This window comes from Capricornis sumatraensis, chromosome 2 (genome assembly GCF_032405125.1).
Source record: "Capricornis sumatraensis isolate serow.1 chromosome 2, serow.2, whole genome shotgun sequence".
Classification (NCBI taxonomy): domain Eukaryota; kingdom Metazoa; phylum Chordata; class Mammalia; order Artiodactyla; family Bovidae; genus Capricornis; species Capricornis sumatraensis.
Window position 1 is genome coordinate 129,631,334 of NC_091070.1, and position 22,936 is coordinate 129,654,269.

Consider the following 22,936-nt stretch of genomic DNA (forward strand, 5'->3'; position numbering starts at 1 on the left):
TCAGTAACAGAGAGACAACAGGAAAATCTTTGAACATGTGAAAATTTAAAACAAACTTCTAAATCATCAATGGGTCAAAGAAGAAATCTCAAAGAAATATAAAACCGTAAGAACTGAATGAAAACAAAAAACAATATATCAAAATATATGGGACATAGCCAAAGCAGTACTGAAAGAGAAATTTATAATGCTAAATACTTATATTAGGAAAAAGGAGAGAGTGATTTCAGCAAAATCGGAGAACAGGCATTTTTACCATCCTCCTCAACAAGAACACAGATTTTGACAATCACCCATAGATGAGAATACCTCTGTGGAAGTTCTGGGGTCCAAAAGAGTTCTAGCACACCACTAAAGCAAAAAAAAAAAAAAAAAATCCCAGATTGAACACATTGAAGAAGAGAAACAGTTTCATTTTATCCATGTCACCCCCTTTCCCAAACAAGAATACTGGAGTGGGCTGCCATTAGCCTGCCAGGCGATAGTCCATGGAGTCATAAAGAGTCAGACAAGACTTAGCAAGTAAACAGTACTCCCTCTCCCAAGACAGTACAGCACAGTGGCAAGAGAGAACCTGTCAGTCAGCAATTTTTCCCATGCAGGAAAGTAAGACCATGAGAGTAAGCACCTAGCTTTCCCAACTATGCAAAACACTGCCAAATATTTGCAAACCATATATCTGATAAAAGGTTAAAATAAAAAATACAAACTTCAACAGCAAGAAAAAAATTCCAACTTAAAAACAGGAAGAGGACTTGAGTAGACATTTCTCCAAAGAAGATATATAAATGGCCAACAGGTATATGAAAAGATGTTCAACATCAGGGAACTGCAAATCAAAACCACAATGATATATACTACCTCATGCCTGTTAAAATGGCTATCATCAAACAAAATAAGAGATAAATGCTGACAAGGATGAGAAGAAAAAAAGAACCCTGTGCACTATAGGTGGGAATGTAAGTTGGTTTAGCCACTATAGAAAACAATATAAAGATTCGTCAAAAAGTTAAAAATAGACTACCATACAAGCTAGAATCTACTTCTGAGACTACATCCAAAGGAAGTTAAATCACTATGGTGAAAAAATATCTGCACTTCCTTGTAGCATTATTCACAACACCTAGGACATGGAAACAACTTAAGCCTCCACAGATGAAGGAATGGATAAAGAAAGTGCTGTGTGTGTGTGTGTGTGTGTGTGTGTGTGCATGTATAAAATATTCCACTGTAAAATATGTACACAATGAGACATTAGCCATAAAAATAAGGAATTCCTTACATTTGTGACAACATGGATAGACATTGAGAGTATTACGCTGAGTGAAATAATGACAAATATGGTATCACTTATAAGTAGAATCTTAAAAAACAAAACAGTAATTCACAGAATATGTAGAATATTAAAAAACAAAACATAATGAAATTCACAGAAAGAAGGATAAGATTTGTGGTTACTGATGCAAAAGGTTGGGGAGATTGGGAACTGGATAAAGCTGGACAAAAACTCAATTTATAAGACAAATAAGTACTAGGGATGTAAAATATAACATGATGACTATCATTAACTATTGTCTGGTACATTTTAAAGTTGTGAAGAGAGTAAATCCTAAGAGCTCTCATCATAAAGAAAAAACTTTTTTTCTTTTTCTTCATCTTTATGAGATGATTGATGTTAACTAAACTTACTGTGATAATCCTTTTAAATATATATAAGTTAAATCATGCTATACACCTTAAACTTATACAATGCTATCAATTATATTTCAATTAAACTGAAAAGAAACTGGAAAAAAGAACATTAGGCATACTTCAATCAAGTATTATTCCTCTTTTACTGAAACAGTAGGATAAAGGTTAAGTATGTATTTTACAGGTGAAGTGAAAGCCACTTCATCATTTATTTGACAAACATTTGTTAAAAACAGAAAATTTTCAAAGTACTATACTCAAATAAAGGAAAGACAAGCAAAGACAAAGATAGATATAACCCTACCCCTTGAGGAACCTGAAATATAATGGAGCAGAGAGTGACAAAACTATTTTAACATAAGAACAAAACACCAGGACTTCCCTGGTAGTCCAGTGGTTAAGAATCTGCTTTTCAATGTAGGGGACATTAGTTTGATCCCTGATCCGGGGAACTAAGATTCTACATGGCTTGAGGCAACTAAGCCAGTGCACCACAACTACTGAGCCTGTACTCCTGGAGCCCAAGTGCTACAACCAGAAAGAAGCCAGCATGCCGCAACTAGAGAAGCCATACACTGCAAAATATGATTCTTCATGTTGCAACCAAGACCCAATGCAGCCTAATAAATATATAAATAAGTATTGTCTTAAAAAAAAATACTATGAGAATACTTATATACAGTAAGCTCACCTTTGCAACATGAAAGATACGTGAAATTTTTCATAGGTGGAGAAAGTAAGAAAGGAATTAAATGCAGGAAACAGTGAACAAACACACAGAGATCTGAAATTGAACGTGCATATTACCTAGGCATGTTGCAGAGTAATTAGGAAATATGATTTCAAATCATGCGAAATAAACCTAGATTTGAATTCTAAGTTATTCCATTGTTTTTTTAATGTGATCCTGAATAAATAACCTAACTCTGTAAAAATGCGGACAACAGGCTGGTCCAATGGTAGTGGGTTATCAGAACTTATTAACATTAGTGTCACTAAAGTTGGTATACAACTCCCCACTGCTAAATTTGACTGGCTTTTAAAAAAGAAAAAAAAATGCAGACAATAATAAGTATTGTTTAATAGCACTGTTGTAAGGATGAAACTATGTATAAGTAGGTCACTCAGTTCAGGTTCAGGTTCAGTTGCTCAGTTGTGTCCGACTCTGCGACCCCATGAATCGCAGCACGCTAGACCTCCCTGTCCATCACCATCTCCCGGAGCTCACTCAGACTCACATCCATCGAGTCCGTGATGCCATCCAGCCATCTCATCCTCTGTCATCCCCTTCTCCTCCTGCCCCCAAACCCTCCCAGCATCAGAGTCTTTTCCAATGAGTCAACTCTTCACATGAGGTGGCCAAAGTACTGGAGCTTCAGCTTCAGCATCATTCCTTCCAAAGAAATCCCAGGGTTGATCTCCCTCAGAATGGACTGGTTGGATCTCCTTGCAGTCCAAGGGACTCTCAAGAGTCTTCTCCAATACCACAGTTCAAAAGCATCAATTCTTCGGCGCTCAGCCTTCTTCACAATCCAACTCTCACATCCATACATGGCCACAGGAAAAACCATAGCCTTGACTAGGCGGGCCTTAGTCAGCCAAGTAATGTCTCTCCTTTTGAATATATTATCTAGGTTGGTCATAACTTTTCTTCCAAGGAGTAAGCGTCTTTTAATTTCATGGCTGCAATCACCATCTGCAGTGATTTTGGAGCCCAAAAAAATAAAGTCTGACACTGTTTCTACTGTTTCCCCATCTATCTCCCATGAAGCGATGGGACCAGATGCCATGATCTTCGTTTTCTGAGTGTTGAGCTTTAAGCCAACTGTTTCGCTCTCCTCTTTCACCTTCATCAAGAGGCTTTTTAGTTCCTCTTCACTTTCTGCCATAAGGGTGGTGTCATCTGCATATCTGAGGTTATTGATATTTCTCTCGGCAATCTTGATTCCAGCTTGTGTTTCTTCCAGTCCCGTGTTTCTCATGATGTACTCTGCATATAAGTTAAATAAGCAGGGTGACAATATACAGCCTTGATGTACTCCTTTTCCTATTTGTTACTCGGCACAGTGTGATATTATAAAGAAAGAAAAGAAAGTATTTGTCATTTTACAGTGTGAGTAAATTCTAAAACACAACAAAACCTTATGCACACCGGGACCCAGGAGAAAGGAGCAGAGACAGCCAGACTTGCCTGTGAGTGTCCAGGAGTCTCCAGCAGAGGTGTGGGTCGACAGCTGCCTGTTGCAGGGTCAGGGGCACTGACTACAACAGTCATGGGAGCCAGGCCTGCTGGCATAAGTTCTTTTGAAGGAGGTCGCCATTACCATACCATAGTTTGGCCTCAGGACAAACTACAGGGAGGGAACATAGCCTGACTCATCAGCAGAAAATTGAATTAAAGATTTACTGAGCATGGCCCTGTGCATCAGAGCAAGACCCAGTTTTACCCATAGCCAGTGCCTCCCACCAGGAAATTTCCAGTGCCTCCCACCAGGAAATTTCCACAAGCTTCATATCCTCATCCATCAGAGGGCAGACACTAATCACAAAAACTAACCAAATGAACCACATGGATCACAATCTTGTCTGACACAATGAAACTACGAGCCATGCCATGTAGGGCCACACAAGACGGATGGGTCATGGTTAGGGTTCTGACAAAACGTGGACCACTGGAGAAGGGAATGGAAAGCCACTTAGCATTCTTGCCTTGAGAACCCCATGAACAGTATGAAAAGGCAAAAAGATATGACACTAAAAGATGAACTCCCTAGGTTGGTAGGTGCCCGATATGCTACTGGAGAAGAGCGGAGAAATAGCTCCAGACGGAATGAAGAGGCTGAGCCAAAGTGGAAACAACGCCCAGGTGTGGATGTCTGGTGGTGAAATTAAAGTCCAATGCTATAAAGAACAATACTAGATAGGAATGTATAATGTTAGGTTCATGAATCATAGTAAACCGGAAGTGGTCAAACAGGAGACAACAAGCATGAATGCTGACATTTTAGGAATCAGTGAACTAAAATGGACTGGAATGGGCGAATTTAATTCGGATGACCATTATATCTACTATTGGGGCAAGAATACCTTAGAAGAAATGGAGTAGCCATCATGGTCAACAGAAGAGTCCAAAATGCAGTGCTTGCTTGCCAGGAGCCAGCACGGGAGATCCCACCCATGACAAGGTCATGCGGAGAGGCCTGATGGGCAAGGCGAGTCAGGCCTCAGGGGTTCCCCCTGAGTTTCCCTGAGCATCTACCCCCTAAAAAACCAGAATCTGCCTGCCCTATTGTACTGTGATTTTCCACTCTTCTGACACTCTCTGGAAAAGGTTAACTCAGGGCTTCAGTCTTCTGCATTTGAAAGGAAGGTTTTAGTTCAAACCCCCTCTGATAACTCTCTAACTTACCTAACAGGTTCCCCTGGACTTTTTACAGCTTGTGAATTGTTTACAGCCCCCAAACCGCGAGAGGCACAAAGCTTAAAACATCTTAAAGATACAGAGCCTTTTCTAAAGAGCTAAAAATCATACTGGTGACGGATTTCACTGTTGACTCAATGATTGCTGCCAGGCCTCCATATTCTTTATCTTTTAGGCACCTGGGAGGATATTAATCAATGTAATTGGGATACGGAAAAAGCTATATAATAGTTTTGATGTTAACAACACTAGACTTTTGAGTTAATTACTTTTCTTTTGTTATAAATCACTGTACTCCTTTTACTTGTTATAAATTGCTGTATCTTTGCTATGTAAGAATGTAACTTTGTTTAGTGCTTTTTGAGAGTGGCACCAGACTTTGAGAAGAAAAACACAAATAAGTCTTCTGGTTGACAAACCCTTATCAGAAAAGGGCCGTACAATGTTAATTGACCCTCTGGCCAGAAGATGATGTAAATCACCTAAGACTTGTGTATACAACTAGGTATGCAGAGAGAAAAGCCTGGTTTTGATAAGAGTCTGGGCTGCTAACGCTGCATAACTTTGTGTTACCCATTGATCTCCATGTACTATCAAAAGTATAAAAAGCCTTCTGAACAATAAAGGATGGACCAGTTTCTCGGACTAGTCTCTCGACCTAGTTTCTTGGAAATCTGGCTCCCCCTGTGTCTCTTTCTCACTCTCCCTCCCTCTCCTTTTCTGGCTGAATTCCCATCTGGAACGAGGAGGCTCGCCAAGTCTACTTACTTGTCCTAGCTTTTAAGTTCCATGAGAGAGAGGGCCTAAGGCTGGGCACTCTCCGATATTCAAACGGGCGCCGGTGGCCCAATGTAGATGGTGCAAATCTCTTGTTCTGAGATTTTATTGGCTTTCCCCGTAAACCAAGTTATTCAGCCTCTTTTCTCCACTAAATTTTCCTACTATACTATTTCTTCCTAATCTCTTTTTATATTTCTATATAAATAAGTTTTCCTCGCCTATCTGTCTCCCCTTCAAATCACCCTGGATCCACCGGGGCTGGACCCCGGCAGTCTAAAAAACAACAGAATGATCTCTGTTCGTTTCCAGAGCAAACCATTCAATATCACAGCAATCCAAGTCTATGCCCCGACCAGTAATGCTGAAGAAGCTGAAGTTGAATGGTTCTGTGAAGACTTACAAGACCTTCTAGAACTAACACCAAAAAAAGATGTCCATTGCATTATAGGGGACTAGAATGCAAAAGTAGGAAGTCAAGAGACACCTGGAGTAACAGGCAAATTTGGCCTTGGAGTACAAAATTAAGCAGGGCAAAGGCTAACAGAGTTTTGCCAAGAGAACATATTGGTCATAGCAAACACCCTCTTCCAACAACACAAGAGCAGACTCTACACATGGACATCACCAGATGGTCAATACTGAAATCAGATTGCAGCCAAAAATGGAGAAGCAAAACAAGACCGGGAGCTGACTGTGGCTCAGATCCTGAACTCCTTATTGCCAAATTCAGACTTAAATTGAAGAAACTAGGGAAAACCACTAGACCATTCAGGTATGACCTAAATCAAATCCCTTACAATTATACAGTGGAAGTGACAAATAGATTCCAGAGATTAGACCTGATAGACAGAGTATCTGAAGAACTATGGACAGAGTTTCATGACATTTTACAGGAGGTAGTGATCAAAACCATCCCCAAGAAAAAGAAATACAAAAAGGCAAAAAAAAAAAAAAAAAGGCAAAATGGCTGTCTGAGGAGGTCTTACAAATAGCTGAGAAAAGAACAGAAGCAGAAGGCAAAGGAGAAAAGGAAAGATATACCCATTTGAATGAAGAGTTCCAAAGAATAGCAAGGAGAGATAAGAAAGCCTTCCTCGGTGATCAGTGCAAAGAAACAAAGGAAAACAACAGAATGGGAAAGACTAGAAATCTCTTCAAGAAAATTAGAGATATCAAGGGAACATTTCATGCAAAGATGGGCACAATTAAGGACAGAAATGGTATGGATCTAACAGAAGCAACAAAGATATTAAGAAGAGGTGGCAAGAATACACAGAAGAACTGTACCAAAAAGATGTTAATGACTCAGATAACCATGATAGTGTGATCACTCACCTAGAGCCAGACTGGAGTTGCAAAGTCAACTGGGCCTTAGAAAGCATCAGTACAAACAAAGCTAGTGGAGGTGATGGAATTACAGCTGAGCTATTTCAAATCCTAAAAGATGATGTTGTACTTGGTATGCCAGCATATATGGAACACTCAGCAGTGGTCACAGGATTGGAAAAGGTCAGTTTTTGTTCAAATCCCAAAGAAGAGCAATGCCAAAGAATGTTCAAGCTACCACACAACTGCACTCATTTCACATACCAGCAAAGTAATAGTCAAAATTATCCAAGCCAGGCCTCCACAGAACGTAAACCAAGAACATCCAGATGTACAAGCTGGATTTAGAAAAAGTAGAGGAACTATAGATCAAATTGCCAAAATCTTTGGATCATATAAAAAGCAAAAGAGTTCCAGAAAAACATCTACTTCTGCTTTATTGACTATGCTAAAGCCTTTTACTGTATGGATCACGACAAACTGGAAAATTCTTCAAGAGATGGGAATAGCAGACCACCTTATCTGCCTCCTAAGAAATCTGTATGCAAGTCAAGAAGCAACAGCTAGAACTGGACATAGAACAATGGACTGGTTCCAAACTGGGAAAGGAGTACGTTAAGGCTGTATACTGTCACCCCGCTTATTTAACTTATATGTAGAGTACATCATGTGAAATGTCAGACGGGATGAAGCACAAGCTGGAATCAAGACTGCTGAGAGAAATATCAATAACATCAGATATGCAGATGTCACCACTCTAATGGTAGAAAGCGAAGAGGAACCAAAGAGCCCCTTGATAAAGGTGAAAGAGAGAGGGGAAAAGCTGACTTAAGACTCAATATTTTAAAACAAAAATCACAGCATCTGGTCCCATCACTTCATGGCAAATAGATGGGGAGACAATGGAAACAGTGACAGACTTTATTTTCTTGGGCTCCAAAACCGCTGCAGATGGTGACTGGAGCCATGAAATTATAAGACACTTGCTCCTTGGGAGAAAAGCTGTGACAAACCTAGACAGTGTATTAAAAAGCAGAGACATTACTTCACCAACAAAGGTCCATCTAGTCAAAGCTATGGTTTTATCAGTAGTCATGTATGTGAATGCTGAAGAATTGATGCTTTTGAGCTGTGGTGTCAGAGAAGACTCTTGAGAGTCCCTTGGACTGCAAGAAAATCAAACCAGTCAATCCTAAAGGCAGTTCTGAATATTTATTAGAAGGACTGATGCTGAAGCTGAAGCTCCAGTACTTTGGCTAAGTGATCCAAAGAACTGACTCATTGGAAAACACCTTGATGCTGGGAAAAATTGAAGGCAACAGAGAAAGGGGACAACAGAGGATGAGATGGTTGGATGACATCACTGACTCAATGGACATGACTTTGAGAAAGTTCCAGGAGATGGTAAAGGACAGGAAAGCCCGACATGCTGCAGCCCATGGGGTCACAAAGAGTCAGACACAAATGAGCGACTCAGTCTCAGTTCAGTCACTCAGTCATGTCCGACTCTTTGTGACCTCATGAACCACAGCATGCCAGGCCTCCCTGGCCATCACCAATTCCCAGAGTCCACCTAAACCCATGTCCATTGAGTCAGTGATGCCATCCAATCATCTCATCCTCTGTCGTCCCCTTCTCCTCCTACCCTCAATCTTTCCCAGCATCACGGTCTTTTCAAATGAGTCAGCTCTTTGCATCAGGTGGCCAAAGTATTGGAATTTCAGCTTCAACATCAATCTTTCCAATGAACACCCAGATCTCCTGATCTCCTTTAGGATGGACTGGTTGGATCACCTTAGAGTCCAAGGGACTCTCAAGAGTCTTCTCCAACACCACAGTTCAAAAGAATCAATTCTTCGGCGCTCAGCTTTCTTTATAGTCAAACTCTCACATCCATACATGACCACTGAGCGACTGAACAATACCAATACAGGCATTATTTTTTTCTGAGACACAATCAGTAGCTAAAAAACACATACAAATACATAAGCACTTTTAATATATGAAACATAGTTCAAATATTTATATCTAAAAGCATGACTACTCAAACTAATCCTATATTTATATGCTTAATATTTAAACAATAGAATATGCTAAATATTTCTGAAAAAAGCTAACAGGGAAAAATTATATTTTTAATCCATATGTAAACTTATCCTATTATTTTCTAATATGATATCTTTGTGAAACTTAGGTTACACCTAAAATCCAAAATTACTTTATCTATATTGTTACAAAACCTACTTTTTCTTCTCTTTCTGTTTCAAGGTGTTTCTTAACAGACCAAAGTTCATTTCTGAGATTGGACAGTTCAATCTCCTAAAGAAAAAGGAACATGAAATTTATAAGTGCATCTATACAGTTCTTAAGATAATGAAAATGCAAACTAATATTTTAAAACTTTAGTTTTATAGAAAAATGAATTCACTCATAAAAGATATACACTTTTTATTTTTTATTTTTTTTGATATACACTTTTTAAAAGCTTACTGATATGAAGGCTGTTAGACGAACACAACGAAGGATTTCATTTAGACAAATTTTGTAGTTTGCTCTAAAGAAATATTTAACACTATATATATATATCTTATTCTCATCCTCTCCCAATCTATCCCACTCCTCCTTTCCAAACCTCAATCAGAGCTCAAATTTATTTGTAATTGGAATTTATAACTTTTCACTTGAAAAAAAGAGATCATTCTACAATTTCAAAAAAAATTAGAAAACCATCTCTCTATAAGATCTATAACATCCCTTTCAGATCTATGGTTATTTGATTCTATAGATCAAAAATTATGGTTTATATGAAAACTGGCTTCTACTGCTATTTTTTCTCACCAGAGATGCTTTCATTGATGAGTGTTCTTGTTCTTTGCTCTTATAAAGTCCTAATTCTGAGTCTCTTTCTTCAACAATTTTATCATATTGGTGCTATATTAAATAGAGAGAACATTTTAGATGTATTAGAAGTTCAAAAGCTTATGCTTTAATAACACTGTTATCCTAATGCATTTAATATTTACAAAAACAATGTTTATGAATTCAGTAATATATATTTGAGCATATTTTTAAATTTTTTTAATTACATTTTTAAATGCTAACAATAAAAACAATAAAACATAGATAATCGTCTTAGAAATAACCCAAGAGCAAAAAATAATTTTTTTTAATTAGGAATAATGAATTTCATAATTTAAAAAAACATTAGAAACACAAGGACCTCTTAGAAAAACCGCTGATTCCAGATCTTGGGCAGGAAATACAAGATAAGTCTTAAATATTTTGTTGTTAACAGAAAGTAAGAAAGCTATCACAGATTATTAGGGTCAGGTCAAAAGGACCTGCCAACCAGTTTGAAGAGGTTCCCACTGGCCAAAGTTGGGACAATTTAAATATCAATAAGGATAAAAACTGTACTGGATTAAGACATATGGAAATTGCTTACATTTTTGAGTTCACAATATTATTTGAAATATTTTAATTTCTCATAGGTTACTTCATAATAATATCCTAGCAACAACTTATAAAGATTAATTGATAGGTATAGCCCTCTTCCTATCAAAATCCTGAAGAGGATAAGACTTAATTCCCTAAGAGAATGATTACTTTAAAACAACAGTAAAAAATAGAGCATACTCACAAACACAACTAACATAGTTTTACATCTATTTATTACTGTTTAGTATGTGTTAGACAAAGGTAGAGGATACAAATATTATATTTATTTAAGCACATATACTAGGTATGTACTTAAAAATAAGATGGAAAATTCTGTAAGAGACTACTAAGAAAACTGAGAACAAGAGTGGTTATATCTATCCATAAAATGATGAGGAAAGACTTCTTCAAGGAAGTGACACTTAGGCTCAGCTTCAGGTAGTGAAGATTTGGAAAAATGAGAGATCAAGGGTATTCCAGCTATAATTAGACACTGTTGTCTAGACAATTTTCTCTAACAAATCAGAATACTTTATTTTACCATTTTATGTATAAATATTGCTAAGACTGATAATTTTTATTATACAAAAATTACCTTATGTTTTTCCATAAGTGCTACCATTTCAGCTATTTTATGTTGACATCGTATATCAATTTCTTTCTGTAATTTTACTGCTTCATCAGCTACTACTTTTGCTTTTGCAACCTATGAAATAAATTTAGTTTTTTTAAATTAATGCCCAAAAAGCAAATTAAACTCAAATGTTAAATTTAAGTTAAAATAAAGAAATCAAACACCAAGAAATTACAAAAGCCAAGTAGAAAATGCACTACTGTTTTGGTTTATTTTAGTTAGGGTCTTCTATCAAGTGAGATGACAGTATAACACTGTAAAGATCATTTTATCTTTCAAAACAGTTATATACTACTCAATACTTAAATACTTAGCATAACAATACTTTTAATTTCTATTTTAAAAAGCTAATTAATTGTCCCTGATATAATTTACTAAATCTTCTAAAGAATTATAATGCTAAAAGTAAGAATTACTACTTTTCTCTTAAAATGTTAACATACAAATATATGGTTTTAGTATAACAAGTTCTCAAACATATTTAGGTTTTCCTACCTCTCCCAAAAGATTTTCTTCTAATAACTTTTTGTCCTCAATTTCTTTCTGATAGCTGTCAGTCATTTGTTTAAATTTTTGTTTGGCACCTTCTAGTTCTATCTCTAATTTACTGACCTTCGAATAAAGAAAATAGAATGAACATTAGTAAATGCTGTGGATTACCTGAAAAATGCATTCATTTGGGGGTTTTGTGACTCTCAGAAGATGATTTATTTATAAGATAACTGCAGTTGGATCATTTTCCTTACACTTTTCATACGGGGAAATGTGCTTTATTTTTCACAAAATCTATCTTTTCCCCTAAAATACGTAGTCTTTACAAGCAATATCCTAAAAGCAGGCATATTTTTTTGACAATATTTAAATTATTTAGTCTCTGTTGTTTTATTACAATAAGTAATTATTCCATGTGGACAGAACACCCATGTGATTCAAAGAAAAAGGGATGGGGAGGGAGGTAGGAGTTGGGTTCAGGATGGGGAACACACGTACACCCGTGGTGGATTCATGTCAAGGTATGGCAAAACCACTACAATATTGTAAAGAAATTAGCTTCCAATTAAAATAAATTTATATTACAAAAAAAGAAAGTTTATTGTGATATAACTTATATGCAAAAAAAAACCCCACATATTTAATGTGGAAATCCAGCTGGATATTTAATGGAGTTCTGACTTAGCTATTTAAAAACCTAAAAGATGATACTGTTGAAGTGCTACATTCAATATGCTAGCAAATATGGAATACTCAGCAGTGGCCACAGGGCTGGAAAAGGTCACTTTTCATTCCAATTCCAAAGAAAGGCAACGTCAAAGAATGTTCAAACTACCATATAACTGTACTCATTTCACATGCTAGCAAGGTAATATTCAAAATCCTTCAAGTGAGGCTTCAGCAGTACGTGAACTGAGAACTTCCAGATGTACAAGCTGGATTTAGAAACGGCAAAGGAACCAGAGATCCAATTGCCAACATCCACTGGATCATAGAAAAAGCAAGGGAACTCCAGGAAAACATCTACTCCTGCTTCACTGACTACACTGAAGTCTTTGACAGTGTGGATTACAACAAACTGTAGAAAAATCTTAAGGAGATGGGAATACCAGACCACCTTAACTGTCTCCTGAGAAACCTGTATGCAGGTCAAGAAGGAACAGAACGGACATGGAACAACAAAGGGACTGGTTCAAAATTGGGAAAGGAATGCGACAAGGCTGTATACTGTCACCCTGTTGATTTAACTTACATGCAGAGTACATGATATGAAATGCTAGGCTGGATGAATCATAAGCTGCAATCAGGACTGGCAGGAGAAATAACAACCTCAGATATGCAGATAATACCACTCTAATGGCAGAAAGTGAAGAAGAACTAAGGAGCCTTTTGCTGAGGGTGAAAGAGGAGAGGGGAAAAAGCTGGCTTAAAACTCAACATTCAAAAAGCTAAGATCATGGCATCCGGTCCCACCACTTCATGGCAAGTAGATGGGGAGACAATAGAAATAGTGACAGACTTTATTTTCTTGGGCTCCAAAATTACTGCGCACAGTGACTGCAGCCATGAAATTCAAAGACACATGCTCTTTGTAAACAAAGTTATGACAAACTTAGATAGCATGCTAAAAAATGGAAATATATCACTGCCAACAAAGGTCCATATAGTCAAAGCTATAGTTTTTCCAGCAGTCATGTACAGATGTGAGTTGGACCATAAAAAAGGCTAAGCATTGAAGAATTGATGCTTTTGAATTGTGGTGCTAGACAATACAGCACACACACTCCCTTGAACTGCAAGGAGGTCAAACCAGTTAATCCTAAAGGAACTCAACCCTGATTATTCACTGGAAGTTCCAATACTTTGGCCACATGATGAGAAGATCAAACTTACTGGAAAAGACCCTGATGCTGGGAAAGATTGAGGGCAGGAAGAGAAGGGGTTGACAGAGGATGAGATGGTTGGATGGCACCATTGACTCAATGGACATGAGTCTGAGCAAACTCTGGGAGAAAGTCAAGGACAGGGAAGTCTGGCATGCTGCATTCTGTGGGGTTACAAAGAGTCAGACATGACTTAGTGACTGATTAACAACACTTAATGTATACAGTTTGATGAGTTTGGACATATGCATGCATCAATGAAATTATCATCAAAATCAAGAAGATAGACATACCCATCACCTTCAAAAGCTTCCTTCTGTCCCTTTTTTTCCCATAAGAACATTTACATTAAGAGTCTACCCTCTTAACAAATTTTAAAGTAAACAATACAGAATTGTTCACTAGAGGCATTATGTAATACAGCAGATCTCTAAAACTACATTATCATGCATAACTGAAGTGAAGTGTTAATAGCTCAGTTGTGTCTGACTCTTTGCAACCCCATGGACTTCAGCCCACCAGGCTCCTCTGTCCACAGAGTTCTACAGGCAAGAATACTGGAGTGAGTTGCCATGCCCTTCTCCAGGTGATTTTCCAGACCCAGGAATCAGACCTGGGTCTCCCACATGGCAGGCAGTTTCTTTACCATCTGGGCCACCAGGGAAGCCACAATTGAAATTTACACAAATTGAAGAAGAATTCCCCATCTCCCCCTCCCGCCAGTCCCTGGTATTTCTCCTTGCATGTGATTGACTATTTTAAATATCATGCAGTATTTGTTCTTCAGTGACTTGCTTTTGTTGCTGAATTGGAAATATTCTTTATATATTCTGGATATTAGATCATTACCAACTACATGATTTGCAAATATTTCTCCAGTTCTGTGGGTTGTCTTTTCACTCTCTTGATGGTGTCCTTTGATCCGTTCATAGTGTTCTCTTGAACACTATAAATAGAGCAAAAAGATTCAATGCAATCATTCCAATTGCCTTTTTGTCAGAACAAATTGATCCTAAAATTTACAAGAAATTCCCAGGGACCCTGAAGAGCCAAAACAATCTTGGAAGAGAAGATCGTTGGAAGACACATAATCCCCAATTCTAAAACTCACTACACAAAGCTACAATAATCAAAACAGTGTGGTACTGACATAAGGTAAACATATGAATCAATGTCTAACCCTTATGGCAGAAAGTGAAGAAGAACTAAAAAGCCTCTTTATGAAAGTAAAAGAGGAGAGTGAAAAAGTTGGCTTAAAGCTCAACATTCAGAAAACGAAGATCATGGCATCCAGTCCCATCAATTCATGGGAAATAGATGGAGAAACAATGGAAACAGTGGCTGATTTTATTTTTCTGGGCTCCAAAATCATTGCAGATGGTGACTGCAGCCATGAAATTAAAAGACGCTTACCCCTTGGAAGGAAAGTTATGACCAACCTAGACAGCATATTCAAAAGCAGAGACATTACTTTGCCAACAAATGTCCATCTAGTCAAAGCTATGGTTTTATCAGTAGTCATGTATGGATGTGAGAGTTGGACTGTGAAGAAAGCTGAGCACCAAAGAATTGATGCTTTTGAACTGTGGTGTTGGAGAAGACTCTTGAGAGTCCCTTGGACTGCAAGGAAATCCAACCAGTCCATCCTAAAGGAGATCAGTCCTGGGTGTTCACTGGAAGGACTAATGTTGAAACTGAAACTCCAATACTTTGGCTACCTGATGGGAAGAGCTGACTCATTTGAAAAGTCCCTGATGCTGGGAAAGATTGAGGGTAGGAGGACAAGGAGGCGACAGAGGATGAAATGACTGGATGGCATCACCGACTCAATAGACATGAGTTTGGGTAAACTCCGGGAGTTGGTGATGAACAGGGAGGCCTGGCGTGCTGCAGTCCATGGGGTTGCAAAGAGTCAGACATGACTGAGTGACTGAACTGAACTGAACAGAACAGGAAGTCCAGAAATAAAGCCACTGCCATACAACTACGGTCAACTTATTTTCAATAAGGTTGACAAGACAATTCAATGGAGAAAAAATAGTCTCTAACAAATGCTGCTGAGACAAATAATTAGTACATGGAAAAGAATAAAGAATGAACCTCAGGCCACATTACAAAAATAACTCAAAATAGATTTAAATGTAATCAGTTCAGTTCATATGTAGATCAATTTGGGGAGAACCAGAATTTTCACATAAATGGTATATTGTTAAAATCACATTTTCTAATATCTTGTTATACATGTTTAATACTAGTAATTATTTCTGTGTAATGATTGTATATCTAACATCCTTAATAAACACACTCAATACTTGTATTAACTCATTTGGAGATTCTTACAGATTTTCTACATATGCAGCTCCCATCTAAAATCAACTGAATCTGCTTTGTTTTGTGAAGATTTTAAATTGCTGATTCAATCTCTTTTAGGACTATTCAGCCTAATTTTTTTTTTTGACATTGTTTTGGTGAATCTATTTCACTTTAACTTTTTCAAATACATTGGCATAACAATGTTCATAGTAAAGGTATTAACTTTAAACTTCAAAAAATACATGCCATAATTTCTAGATTAATAGAACTGTGGCTGGAGGACATACTCTGTGTGATTTCAAGCCTTTGAATTTTATAGCCTTATACATGATATTTTTGTTAACTGAGTGTTCTTGAAGAGTATGTTTCCTTCACTTTTTGACCTAAAAAAATCTCCTTATTTCTTCAACATACTTAAAAGAGAGATATTCTGGAGACATAATTCAAGTGACATTTTCTCTGTACTTGAGGATATTTTTTTCACTGTTTTCTAACTTACACTGTTGCTTGTTGGAATGTCCATGGTAAATTTGTCATTCTTCCATTGGTGATCTCTCACTTTTCTCCAGCTACTTTTAAGACCTATTTATGTCTAATATTCTGCAGTTTTATATATTAAGTCTCATTCTGGATTTATCCTAATTTTTCCTTCTTGGTATATATCAATCTTCCTGTATCTGTGAATTCAACAAATCTAACTATTCTCAGTATTTACTGCCTCTCCCCAATTCACTCTATTCTTTCCTTCTTCCTGGGCAATACAAAAACCATTGTGAAAACAAATTCATTAAATTAAGTGGCAATAATAAGAACATGATACCATACAAGTTGGACTTCCCAGCTGGCACTAGTGGTAAAGAACCTGCCTGCCAATGCATGAGACATAAGAGACATTGGTTCGATCCCTGAGTTGGGACCATCTCCTGGAAAAAGGCATGGCAATGCACTCTAGTATTCTTGCTTGGAAAATCCCACAGAGGAACCTGGAGGGCTACAATCCAAAGGGTCACAAAAAAGTCAGACATGCCTGAAGCAACTTAGCATGCATGCATGCACCATATAAATTAGACATAAGAGATAAAGGAGATTTATATATTCTGAAGCTAAAATGTACCAGTAAAAAGGACAAAAATTATGAACTCCAGGTATATGCTGTTAATAAAAGACACATCTAAAATAAAGGCACAGAAAGCACAATAGTGAATAGGTTGCTAAAAATACAACATTGTACATCAACTATACACCAATAAAATTTTTAAATAAATAAATGAACACCATTCAAACACGAAACACTAAAGAAAATTGGTAGAATTATAACAATAAAACAGAAGAATTACTAAGGCAAGAGAATATTAATACATAAAGGGAGTGTCTTTATTATGAAATAAAAAGTTCTATTATATGTAGAAAAAAAACCACTCCCTTATCTATGCAGTAGTATAGCACAGACAGAAGGGTAAAGAAAATAATGGGCAAGCTATACACAGACTAAATAAATGTTGGATTCTGACTTAAACCCTGCCATCAGATGAGGCTATACCATTGAAGTACATTAACTCACTTGCCACTATAAAGCCTGCCACCAGAGGCAGCTTAATTGTCACTTGCCACTCACTGATAGGATTTTGATATGAATCTGCAAGTAACTGATTTATTATGGTCTCTATGCAGTCAAACCTCTCTGCTAATAATAATCTGTATTAGCAGCTGATCCCCAGTGCTAACATACCTCAACTCCACCTCAGATCATCAGGCATTAGATTCTCATAAGGAGCAGGCAACCTAGATCCCTCAGCACACACAGTTCACAGTAGGGTTTGCACTCCTATGAGAATCTAATGACTCCACTGATTTGACAGGAGATAGAGCTCAGGAGGTAATAAGATTGATAAGGAGTGGGTGAAGCTTTGGTCACTTTCCTGTCACTCATCTGTTTTGCAGCCTGGTTCCTAATAGGCTATTAACCAGTACCAGTCCGTGGCCCGGGGGGTGGGGACCCCTGGCTTAAATGATTTTAACACAGCTAAACCAAAGATGTGCATTCTATTACAATTAAAATAACTGCTACAATATAAAGGGCTTTGTTGCTAAGGTTCAGTCACTGAGTCATGTCTGACTCTTTGCAACCTCATTAGCACACCAGGCTTTTCTGTCCTTCACTATCCTTCACTGCCCTGGGCTTCCCAGGTAGCATTAGTGGTAAAGAACGTGCCTGCCAATGCAGAAGACGTAAGAGATGTGGGTTTGATCCCTGGGTCCGGAAGATCCCCTGGAGAAGGGCATGGCAGCCCACTCCAGTATTCTTGCCTGGAGAATCCCATGGACAGAGTAGCCTGGCAGGCTACATTTCATAGGAATGCAAAGATTCGGACATGACTGAAGTAACAGCACACACGCAAAGGGCTTAAATTTCTAAATTCTCATCTATGTACTAGTATTTTTTTTCTTAAAGATTCCAAATACCTTTATCTCATAAACATTCAGCTGCTTGCTTTCTGATGTACTCTTCTTTTTAAAGGCCTTATTCTGTTAGAAATAAAAAAATAAAGAATTATGTTTAATATCAAAGTGGTTCAAACTTATCCTTTCACTGACTTAGACTAAATTACTAAAGTAAAGGAAAGCATTATTCACTAAAACTGCAGTGAATATAAAAGGTTTTTTCAAAAAGTAATTTGATTTTGAGAATCAGTACATACCTCCTGCTGGAGTTCTTCAATAAACTTGCTTTTATTTTCAACCTGTTTCCTCAAATTGTTACACTAAAAAATGAAGAGAAATTAAAATTATTTTATTCAATATTCCAGTCAAAATAAATACTTTCAAACTAACAAAAATATTAACATAGAGATTACTTCAAAAAATATGTCATTAGGACTTCCCTGATGGTGTCTTGGTTAAGAATCCACCTGCCAATACAGAGAACATGGGTTCAATCTCTGGTCTGGGAAGATGCCACATGCTGTGGAACCACCAAGCCCATGCGCCACAACTACTGAGCCCACACTCTAGAGCCCATGTACAACTACTGAGCTACCATGCTGCAAGTACTAAAGCCCATGAGCCTAGAACCCATGCTCTACAAGAAAACCCACTGCAACAAGAAGCCCATGCACTGCAACAAAGAGTAGCCCCCCATTCACTGCAACTAAAGAAAGCCCACACGCAGCAACAAAGACCTAGCACAGTCAAAACTAAATAGTCATATCCTTAAATAATTTTATTAATGTCAAACCTACCTAGGGTAAAGGAGATAAGAGAGAAAACTGAGAGCTCACTAAAGGTACAGAATCCAGTAAGACAAGCCTGTATAAAGCCCCAAACTCAAAAGACGACCTAATCGGTGAAAGTATAAATAAGAAATAAATCTGCCACATAGAAGGATACAGTAAGGAAACTTGTCTTGACCCTGGCACTGAGTGAATGCTATAAAAACGGTCCTGAAAGATCCTGCTGTGATTTATGTCAGACAGTGTTTTGCCTATGTTCTCCTCTAGGAGTTTTATAGTTTCTGGTCTTAGGTTTAGATCTTTAATCCAGGGGCAGGGGTTAGTTACAGCTGAATTCATGTTATCTCAATAATCTTAAAAAACTTCAAATGGAGAATTTACTTTAAAATGGGCTCATGTTAGTAGTGCCCTCAAGAAAATCTTTTTGGGAAGATAACAATTTCAACACAAGCCTCAAAGAACTACCACAGATAGATCCAAGAAATCAAAAATGTAAAGAAGTAAGGCTCCAAGAGTAAAAATCAGTAGAAAGAACAAAGAGCAAAATAAGAACTAAAAAGGCTTCAGATATTGAAATATTTAAACAAAGACTATCAAATTAAAATATTTTAATATTATTTTTAAAGACCTGAAACTATGAAAAAGAAACAGACCATAAAGGAAAATTGATCACACTTTTTAAAAATATAAATTTATTTCTTTTAATTGGAGGCTAATTACTTTACAATATTATATTGGTGTTGCCATACATCAACATGAATCTGCCACGGGTGTACACATGTTCCCCATCGTAAATCTCCTCTGCCTCCCTTCCCATACCATCCCTCTGGGTCATCCCAGTGCACCAGCCCCAAGCATCCAGTATCATGCATCGAACTGGGACTGGCCATTCATTTCATATATGATAATATACATGTTTCAATGCCAGTCTGCAAAACCATCCCACACTCTCCCTCTCCCACAGAGTCCAAAAGACTGTTCTATTCATCTGTGTCCCTTTTGCTGTCTCTCATACAGGGTTATCGTTACCATCTTTCTAAATTCCATATATATGCGTTAGTATACTGTATTGCTGTTTTTCTTTCTGGCTTACTTCATTCTGTATAACAGGCTCCAGTTTTATCCACCTCATTAGAACTGATTCAATTGTATTCGTTTTAATGGCTGAGTAATACTCCATTGTGTATATGTACCACAGCTTTCTTATCCATTCATCTGCTGATGGACATCTAGGTTGCTTCCATGTCCTGGCTATTATAAACAGTGCTGCGATGAACATTGGGGTACACATGTCTCTTTCAGTTCTGGTGTCCTCGGTGTGTATGCCCAGAAGTGGGATTGCTGGGTCATAAGGCAGTTCTATTTCCAGTTTTTTCAGGAATCTCCACACTGTTCTCCATAGTGGCTGTAGTAGTTTGCATTCCCACCAACAGTGTAAGAGGGTTCCCTTTTCTCCACACCCTCTCAAGCATTTATTGCTTGTAGACTTTTGGATCGTAGCCATTCTGACTGGCGTGAAATGGTACCTCATTTGTGGTTTTGATGTGTATTTCTCTGATAATGAGTGATGTTGAGCATCTTTTCATGTGTTTGTTAGCCATCTGTATGTCTTCTTTGGAGAAATGTCTATTTAGTTCTTTGGCCCATTTTTTGATTGGGTCGTTTGTTTTTCTGGAATTGAGCTGCAGGAGTTGCTTCTATACTTTTGAGATTAGTTGTTTGTCAGTTGCTTCATTTGCTATTATTTTCTCCCATTCTGAAGGCTGTCTTTTCACCTTGCTTATAGTTTCCTTTGTTGTGCAGAAGCTTTTAAGTTTAATTAGGTCCCATTTGTTTATTTTTGCTTTTATTTCCAATATTCTGGGAGGTGGGTCACAGAGGATCCTGCTGTGATTTATGTTGGAGAGTGTTTTGCCTATGTTCTCCTCTAGGAGTTTTATAGTTTCTGGTCTTACGTTTAGATCTATAATCTATTTTGAGTTTATTTTTGTGTATGGTGTTAGAAAGTGTTCTAGTTTCATTCTTTTACAAGTGGTTGACCAGTTTTCCCAGCACCACTTGTTAAAGAGATTGTCTTTAATCTATTGTATATTCTTGCCTCCTTTGTCAAAGATAAGGTGTCCATAGGTGCATGGATTTATCTCTGGGCTTAAGAGGACACTAATAGATAGAGAAATATACCATGTTCATGGATCAAAAGAATCAATATAGTGAAAATGAGTATACTACCCAAAGCAATCTATAGATTCAATGCAATCCCTATCAAGCTACCAACAGTATTTTTGACAGAGTTAGAACAAATAATTTCACAATTTGTATGGAAATACAAAAAAACTCAAAGAGCCAAAGCTATCTTGAGAAAGAAGAATGGAACTGGAGGAATCAACCTACCTGACTTCAGGCTCTACTACAAAGCCACAGTCATCAAGACAGTATGGTACTGGCACAAAGACAGAAATATAGATCAATGGAACAAAATAGAAAGCCCAGAGATAAATTGACGCACCTATGGACACCTTATCTTTGACAAAGGAGGCAAGAATATACAATGAAGTAAAGACAATCTCTTTAACAAGTGGTCCTGGGAAAACTGGTGAGCCACTTCTAACAGAATGAAACTAGAACACTTTCTAACACCATACACAAAAATAAACTCAAAATAGATTACAGATCTAAACGTAAGACCAGAAACTATAAAACTCCTAGAGGAGAACATAGGCAAAACACTCTCCAACATAAATCACAGCAGGATCCTCTGTGACCCACCTCCCAGAATATTGGAAATAAAAGCAAAAATAAACAAATGGGACCTAATTAAACTTAAAACCTTCTGCACAATAAAGGAAATTATAAGCAAGGTGAAAAGACAGCCTTCAGAATGGGAGAAAATAATAGCAAATGAAGCAACTGACAAACAACTAATCTCAAAAGTATAGAAGCAACTCCTGCAGCTCAATTCCAGAAAAACAAACGACCCAATCAAAAAATGGGCCAAAGAACTAAATAGACATTTCTCCAAAGAAGACATACAGATGGCTAACAAACACATGAAAAGATGCTCAACATCACTCATTATCAGAGAAATACACATCAAAACCACAAATGAGGTACCATTTCACGCCAGTCAGAATGGCTGCGATCCAAAAGTCTACAAGCAATAAATGCTTGAGAGGGTGTGGAGAAAAGGGAACCCTCTTACACTGTTGGTGGGAATGCAAACTACTACAGCCACTATGGAGAACAGTGTGGAGATTCCTGAAAAAACTGGAAATAGAACTGCCTTATGACCCAGCAATCCCACTTCTGGGCATACACACCGAGGACACCAGAACTGAAAGAGACATGTGTACCCCAATGTTCATCGCAGCACTGTTTATAATAGCCAGGACATGGAAGCAACCTAGATGTCCATCAGCAGATGAATGGATAAGAAAGCTGTGGTACATATAACACAATGGAGTATTACTCAGCCATTAGAAAGAATACAATTGAATCAGTTCTAATGAGGTGGATAAAACCGGAGCCTATTATACAGAGTGAAGTAAGCCAGAAAGAAAAACAGCAATACAGTATACTAACGCATATATATGGAATTTAGAAAGATGGTAACGATAACCCTGTATGAGAGACAGCAAAAGGGACACAGATGAATAGAACAGTCTTTTGGACTCTGTGGGAGAGGGAGAGTGTGGGATGATTTTGGAGACGGGCATTGAAACGTATATTA

General features: G+C 37.5%; 1 protein-coding gene across 2 annotated transcripts in view; it reads right to left on the reverse strand.

Moving 5' to 3' along the window:
• The window catches only part of SYCP1 (synaptonemal complex protein 1), a 133,761-nt gene that overhangs the window by 33,740 nt on the left and 77,085 nt on the right, over positions 1 to 22,936 (reverse strand). The window contains exons 21-26 of one of the 2 annotated variants that reach the window (XM_068965525.1): positions 18,679 to 18,741; positions 18,443 to 18,505; positions 11,787 to 11,903; positions 11,253 to 11,363; positions 10,058 to 10,150; positions 9,464 to 9,538 (exon numbers count right to left, since the gene is read on the reverse strand). In XM_068965525.1, the coding sequence (XP_068821626.1) occupies positions 9,464 to 9,538; positions 10,058 to 10,150; positions 11,253 to 11,363; positions 11,787 to 11,903; positions 18,443 to 18,505; positions 18,679 to 18,741 (522 nt within the window). The remainder of the gene's footprint in view (positions 1 to 9,463; positions 9,539 to 10,057; positions 10,151 to 11,252; positions 11,364 to 11,786; positions 11,904 to 18,442; positions 18,506 to 18,678; positions 18,742 to 22,936) is intronic. The other variant, XM_068965526.1, reaches the window with a different exon arrangement.